The following is a 7942-nucleotide window of genomic DNA, read 5'->3' as shown; positions in this document are numbered from 1 at the left end:
CCATTCTTTGTCGGATTCCCATCGCAATATCATTATCTGCTCTTGCTGCTAGCTTTGATGCATGGGTTCTGACTCTAAGCCATTTTACTCTCTTTGATGCATTGTTCTGAGCCATTGCAGTAGATATATTGATCTTGACATTGCATGATCCATTTTACTCACTTTAAAACGTTGTGCTTTGACCAAAATAGAAAAACAAAACAATCTGAGTTGGCTTATAAGTTAAAATACTGTGATAGTTTTTTTATGGGAGATTAAGACCTAAAAGTTTGTAATGTTTATTTTATATGAATTTTAGGACTGTTTCTTGTATGATGATTGGTACTTCATCTTCTGGAGCATCTACTGCAATGTCGTCCTCCTCTCAATCAGAAAATGTGTTGAAGCGTAGCTCGGAGGATGTGGGATGGGAATATGGGATCTTGGCAAATCCTACAAACACAGATAATGTGAAATGTAAGTTGTGTAACAAAATCATTAGTGGTGGAGTACATAGATTAAAACAACATGTAGCCAACATAAGGGGAAATGTAGCGGCATGCACACAGTCTTCGGATGAAGATAAAGCCAAATGTAGAGCCGCATTAGAAGAAGCAAAAAATAAGAAGAAACAAAGGGATAAGCACAATGTGGAAATGAGGGAAGAGGTGCAACTTCAACAAATTCAAGAAGAAGAAGACGTTGAAGTGATTGGGTCAAGGAAAATGCCTCGCACTCTTGGACCTATGGATAGGTTTGCATCCGCCATCAATCCTGATTCTTCAAATGAGGGAAGTAAGAAGACCCGGCAACAAAACATCCATGATGCAATTTGGAAGGAAAGAGCACATCAAGTGGATCAATATGTGGCTCGATGGGTGTATGAAGCCGGTATTCCTTTCCATGCTATTGATAATGATAGCTTCAAGCGTGTGATGGAAGCGGTTGGTCAATTTGGCCCGGGTTACCTACCTCCAAGCCAATACGAATTAAGGGAGCCATTATTGAAAGAAGAGGTAGAAAGAGTAAAAAAGTCACTCAAGAAACATGAAGAAGAGTAGGCTTTGAATGGTTGCTCAATCATGACCGATGCTTGGAGTGACCGAAAAAGAAGAAGCATAATGAATTTATGTGTCAATTGCAAGGAAGACACCATATTTCTTTCTTCTAAGGAATGCTCTAGTGAAGCACACACCAAAGAATATATCTTTGAATATGTTGACAAGTGTGTTGAAGAAATTGGGCCTCAAAATGTGATTCAAGTGGTAACCGATAATGCTTCTAACAATATGGCGGCAGCAAACATGATGAAGAAAAAGAGGCCGAATATGTTTTGGACATCATGTGCCACTCATACTTTGAATCTCATGCTTCAAAGGATTGGTAATCTCCCTAGGTTCAAAGGAGTTATTGACAAGGCAAAGGCTTTCACCATCTTTATTTATGCACATCATAAAACTTTGGCATTGATGAGGAAGCATACCAAGAAAAGAGACATAATAAGGCCCGGAGTCACTAGATTTGCAACTTCTTTCCTCACATTGCAAAGCTTGATGGATAAGAAAAAAGACTTGAAGGTTATGGTTGCTAGTGAAGAATGGGAACAATGCAAACATGTCAAGACTACAAAGGGGAAAGCGGCATATGCTACTATATTGAGTTCACATTTTTGGAGTGGGGTCTTACTTTGCTTGAAAGTATTTGAACCTTTATTCAAGCTACTTCGAATTGTGGATGGGGATAAGAAGCCATCAATGGGGTTTTTGTATGGAGAGCTACAAAAAGCAAAGATGGAGATTAAAGGGACATTCAAGAACAATGAGGCCAACTATCAACCAATTCTTCAAATTATTGATGAAAAAGCTCGTGAGCGGCTTGATAGTCCATTGCATTTGGCGGGCTACCTCTTCAACCCTTATTATTTCTTCAAAGATCAAAGCATACAACATGATCCAATTGTCATGGAGGGAATTTTTACTTGTGTTGAGAAGTTCTTCCCCGATAACTATGAGGTTCAAAACCAAGTGATAAATGTTGAGATGCACAAGTATAGAGTAAAAGAAGGTGGATTTGGAAGACATTTGGCCGAACTTGGATGCGTTGAGAATGATGAAAACTATAATCCGGTTATGAATATTCACATATGCTTATTTTATTTATTAAATTTGAGTTTACTACTTATTTTTCATTACTAATTGTGTGCTTTTTTTCTTCATTAGTTGCATGGTGGTATAATTATGGAAATGGTGTGCCTCATTTGCAAAGGATGGCTATAAAGATACTCTCATTGACTACAAGTTCATCCGGTTGTGAACGAAATTGGAGTTCTTTTGAAGGTATACATATAAAGAAAAGGAATAGACTAGATACAACAAGGTTAAATAATTTAGTCTATGTCCAATTTAATGCAAGGATTATGAATAAGAAGAAAAGAGAGAATGAGAAGAAAGTGGACATACTCCTTGCAAGTGAAGCTAGTATGGCTCAAGGATGGATTGTGGAGGGTGGTGATGAAGAACTTGAGCTTGGCTCAGGAATTGGAGAGACATCAGAGGTAGGTAGTTCCCTAGAGCCTAGGGGGAGTTCTAAAAATGTTGAAGTAAGAGAACTTCATGAAGAAGATTTTATATCGGATGAGGACACGGAAGAAGAAGAAGGAGATGATGAAGAAATTGAGTTCGAGTCTAACACAGAGAGAGTCTTGGAGGGATATGGTGAAGAAGAGTTTGATGCCTAGTAACTTTCGTAACTCGATTTTCTTTTTTGTTAGTGTTTGCATATGTAGAATTCGAACATTTGACTCATTGTTGTTAATTATATCCTATAAAATGTATGCCTAGCACTCGTACTCATTGATGTTAATTATGTGAAATGTTTGTGCAGCATTTGTACATTTGACTCATTGATAGTAGATTATGTGAGATGTATGTGTGTCATAGACTCATAGTAATGTTGGACTTGAATGTTTCCATAGTTCTAGTACAAAAGAAGTAATGGCGGACATACTTGAATGAATTAGTGTTTGATTTAAATGTACATGGCTTGAACCTATCAAGTGAGGTTTGTTTCTTTTGCTTGCATTGTAATTTGTTTCCAAGTTGCTCAACTTTGTTCTAACTACGTTGTCAACATGGTGGAGTATTATTGCAACATTTGTAGTCTTCCCATACTTACAAACAGTGAGAATGCTCATTGGACATAAGATTGGAAATCACATTTCAGTGGTTGCAAGCACTGCCTTGTCCTCAAGTATACCATATGATTATAAAATATGAATTACTTCATTTGTTGAAAGAAATATTTCTTTTGTACATTTTCTACCTGTTTTGTAAGTGTCCATATGCACTTATTCACAGGATATACAAAAAAATTACTTAAATCTGCCTAGGCCGCCTAGGCGCTAGGCGCTAGCCCGCCGCCCGACTATCGCCTAGCGTTTTTTAGAACCTTGATTCCAGGTGAAGCATTCATAGGAGGCTAGGTCCACAAGGAAATCCTCATGCGAGACACTGAAGTAAGCAGCCACATGACGGACTAAGGAGAGTATGAGAGAAGTCCAGGTCAAGTTCCACTAGTAGTCCCAGCCAAGCGCAATGGCAAGCAGCACAGAATGAACCAAGCGTAATGGCGAGCAGGTGATTCTGACGAGTATAGTAACTCAGCCCAAAAATGCCCCAAAGGCAGCCGAGCACATTGTAGTTGCACCAACCCCACCTGCAGGAGATTTCTGGCGTTTACACGTTGACGGATCATCCAACTACTAGGGATCAGGAGCAAGCCTAGTTTTTATTACCTCAGATGGTTCGATGCTCGAGCAAACGATCACTATAAGCTTTAAGGCGTCAAACAATGAAGTAGAGTATGAAGCCTACTGACAAGTCTCCGTTTGGCGAGAGACCTAGTGGTGAAGAAGTTCGCGATCTATTCTGATTCCCAACTGATCACCAATCGAGTTTCAGGGGAGTATTATACCTCACATTGACATTGACATTTACTGCACAAAACCATTCCTTTGATTATAGCTGTTTATGGTTTGTCAGGCAATCGTCTAACACCTTTATATGGCCTAACAACTTGCCTTTTTCACCATTCTTTTCCCAAATAGCCCTTCCTTTTCCTTTTTCAACCCAGTTAAGGTTGATCATGTTGATGGGAGCCTCTGGGAACGGATCTGTGTCAATCATCATGTTAGATTGGGGTTTTTCTAACAGCAGCTTCCCATTAACTATAAGATCCTGGATCCAATCCCTAAACTGGACATAATTGACTATGGAATGGTTGAAGGTGTAGTTAAGCTTGCAATATTTATTTTCTCTCAACCCTTCTGGTTTAGGGTGAAGGGAAAAATTTGTCCTAGCTAAGAACAAGTATGAACATTTGAATACACATGCAAGCTATTAACACTTTAAAGTAGGCATGCATCCAAAAACAATTCATAAAACCCATGACTTTCAAAGCCTAGTATATGGTGAACCAAAATAAACTCTTTAACAACATTAAAGAGAAAGAAGAATTTAGTGATTCTTTACCCTTGAAGCTCATCCTTGATTACACAAGGGATTCACCCAAGTGGAGGGCCTTCAAGTCACCTCCAAGCTCCTTGAATCCTCCTTGTGTTTTCCTCCCTTTAGTGCTCATTTGGAGATTTGAGGAAATAAGGATTTGTTCCCCAAAACACCAAAAGCTTGATGTCTCTAAGTCTCTTCACCAAAGATGTATATTGTGAAGATGATATGGATGACTTAGAGAGATTTTAGATGTTAGTAAAAATCCTCTACGTGGCCGGCCTCTATGTAGAAAAATGAGAGAAAATGTTTCACCCAATTTCTATTAGAAAACCCTAATGAGAAACAAAGCTATAAAGATGACTTTATACTTCATCTCTTAGGTTAGTGGCAAACTTGCAATTAAGCAAAAATTCCCACTACCCTTGCTATGGCCGGCCTCCTTTTGTTATTGGGCTAAATACCCATATTTGTTTTAGTTGTCATACAACTTAAACATAATGGGCCTAGTGGACCAAAACAATTTTGGACCCCGAAGCCCTAACTAACTTAAAAGCCCAATACGAACCTTTCGTATAATTAATTAACTAATTAATTAACTTTGACCATTCTTCAATTAAACCATTTAATTGCTTATCCATTTCATATAATTTCTTCACTAACATCCTTATGTGGTGTGCGATCCATTAGGTTCCAATTAGCGAGGCAGTGGGCGATGTTACTCTTAACGATCGATTGTGAATTGAAACCACATTTCAATTCTCCCTTAAGATTAGTGTCTACCAATCTTCAGGGCTTCCACAAACCATGAGTGACACCTAGCAGCATATCATGGTTACCCAAGCTAAGTAGAATTGGTTGGAGAACCTATCCAGTTACAACTACAATGCAATACGGTCCTTCTCTAATACAATACTCTTAATCACATTGTTTAAGTGATAGTTTGTTTCATGTCTACTATCCAATGTGATACTTTCCCATATGATTCATTTGAATATGATTTGGAACAAACTTCCTAAGTCATATTCATATGCTTTGGCCAAAGACTTTAGAATCATATCTTAGAGTATTCTCCTTCCACCATGGAAGGTTAGAGATCCCTTGTTGTTCATTCATATGCCTACATGACTAGGTAGCTTGACCCCAACAATGCCGTGGACAATCTGAAGGAATGTCGTTGACATGATTAAAGATCAAGGACCTAACCATTAGACATCTATGATGCCTCAGGTCAAAGGACTAATTTGCATATTGCAACTTTAGAGTTCATACATGACATGTATGTTCGAACTCTCTTTTGATCGTCGTTCAGTGTACTCGATTACCTTTTTCGAGCACCTATGTGTTTGTCTTAGTGTCCAACACCAAATGACTTGAGACTAGTTCATACTCACGTTTGAGTCAACATAACACATACTAACCTTAGCGGATTGTCAATGCCCAATTGGCAATCCTATGGCTAGGAACGTTTTAGGAATGAACATAAGAGAATGGTCTCGATAATCTAACTCACTTAGATCACTTGTCTCCTAGATCAAATACATCCCTTGGATTCCCTTATTGGTTAAACACATGATACAATAAATAATGATTAACAATAAGCTTTGCCCTTCATTAAACATATAAAAGTTTAATACAATAAGTATTCCAAAAGCTATTACATCAAATGAGTGGCTTTGTGGGCATACTTCCAACATAGGTATCTTTTTAGTAATGTCGGGCACAATCACTCTTGCCCTTACTAACTCTTCATAGATGTATGCTGCCTTGGTCAAATCAAAAGAGTAAGTCTGGTACTTAAGGTGCTTCATAGCCACAAATCCTCTGTCATTCATCACAATTTTTTGGTCTTTAATCGGCTGACCAACCCCTTCACCATTAAAGGTTTGAAAGGAGTGGTCATTTCTGCTGCACACAACTCAATTCCTTCTCCTACATTGCTATCATCATCTCCAGGTTCTAAGCCTTCAAACTCCAACTGATGTATTGGGGCTTAGTTCTTGTAGAAATGAGGTACTTTAGATGAGTGTTTTACTTGTTGCTCCTCAGTCAACAGCTTCTTATATTTTGTACCATCAATCACCAACTCTTGAAGTTCATTAAATTGCACATCATAGAACTTCTTCCTCAAAGGCAGCCTCAAAACCTTCTAGGCAATAGCTATGAGCTGCTCATGGTTGATTGGGAACTGGCACGTCATTCTTGTCCTCTTAAACCTCATCATGAAGTTCTCTGTAGACTCATGCTCATATTTTTTTCACCTCCACTAAGTCATTGATGGTCATCTCGGGCTCCACCCTATAAAACTGCGCATGGAAAGCCATCTCCATTTGCCCCCAGTTGGCAATGGAATTAGGGGGTAACAGAGAGTACCATTGAGATGTTAAACCCACCAACGAGTTCCCAAACAGTTTCAACTTGTAGTTAGGATTGTCTTTAAATGCCACACAGTAGTTGGAAAACTTGAAAATGTGGTCTCTGGATGACACATTACAATTTTCCCTACTAAAGGTTGGGAACACGGGCATCTTAAAGTTAAGAAGAAAAGGGTTCTGCTCATCAATATACTATGGATAGAGCTTCTAGTATGTGATATAGAACAGCGGGCGAGCCTGTGGTTGAGCATTCTGAATCACCATCCTTCTTAGCTCGATCAACTCATTTTTGAGTTGTTGGTTAGCTGCATTGTTGTGCGGGGTATAAGGAGGTCCCTACTTCAGGCTACGCTCATTACCCAAAAAGGCATCTTTCTATGGCTCTTGCTGCCTCCACCTAGCTTCCCCTCCCTTATTAGTCAAGTGTGGTGGCTATAAGAGGAGGTTTGCCCGTAGGTATGGACAAACCTTTTGCACCAGACTCTCCAACTTGCTGAGTCATTCCAAATTTCCTTCCTTCTAGCCCCATCTGCCCCCTACCATCTAGTGGGAATCGTAGAGGGTTAAGCAAGGTTGAACCTCTTGCATTTACTTCTCTTTATATTTATAGAGGTTGCGGGTACTAGAGAACATAAATATATGTAGGAAATACAAGCAAGGTTGGTTTCCTAGAGGGAATCAATACTACAAAACTAAGGGAAAGTAGCAGAACTTCTAAACTTTGACAAAATGGTAGCTTTCTATGGGTAAACTACGGGTAAAAGAAACTGGACCTGGACAAGATTCAGCTTTCTGGGCACAAACTAGCTTGAGAGTAGAGTTTTTATGTCTTTTGTTTGATTGGTTGAGTGTTCTTGTTTCTGATGTCTCTTTATCATTTTCTAAACAGTTTGGCCTGACTGCTTTAGCTTTACTCTTGGCCGATGGCTCTCGAAGGGCAATGAGTCATCATCTATTTACTTGTAATGCCACTAGAAAGTGCTTTTTGGCTGATAGTGAGTTGGTCTCTGTCATTTGTCACTTCAATTATAGGCACATGGCCTATGCCTTGGCTAAAAATGCCTCAGTTTGCTTCAGGCCTCA

The 7942-nt window shown here is 39.1% G+C and overlaps 1 protein-coding gene across 1 annotated transcript; it reads left to right on the top strand.

Annotated features, from left to right (window-relative positions):
• Positions 1-1061: 1061 nt before the first annotated feature.
• On the top strand, positions 1062-2716 carry LOC126631471 (uncharacterized). Its single transcript, XM_050301593.1, has 2 exons — positions 1062-2026; positions 2392-2716. The coding sequence occupies exons 1-2, from the start codon at positions 1062-1064 to the stop codon at positions 2714-2716; spliced, it is 1290 nt and encodes a 429-aa protein (XP_050157550.1).
• The last annotated feature ends 5226 nt before the right edge of the window (positions 2717-7942 follow it).

This window comes from Malus sylvestris, chromosome 8, assembly GCF_916048215.2.
Source record: "Malus sylvestris chromosome 8, drMalSylv7.2, whole genome shotgun sequence".
Classification (NCBI taxonomy): domain Eukaryota; kingdom Viridiplantae; phylum Streptophyta; class Magnoliopsida; order Rosales; family Rosaceae; genus Malus; species Malus sylvestris.
Note: the sequence above shows the minus strand (reverse complement) of the source record. Positions and strands in the feature narration are given on the sequence as shown.

Bases quoted from the DNA above. Each gene is read 5' to 3' on its own strand.
- LOC126631471 (XM_050301593.1), top strand. From the start codon at position 1,062: ATGACCGATGCTTGGAGTGACCGAAAAAGAAGAAGCATAATGAATTTA. The intron at 2,027-2,391 runs GTATAGAGTAAA...ATTTAATGCAAG, and splicing joins ATAAATGTTGAGATGCACAA to GATTATGAATAAGAAGAAAA.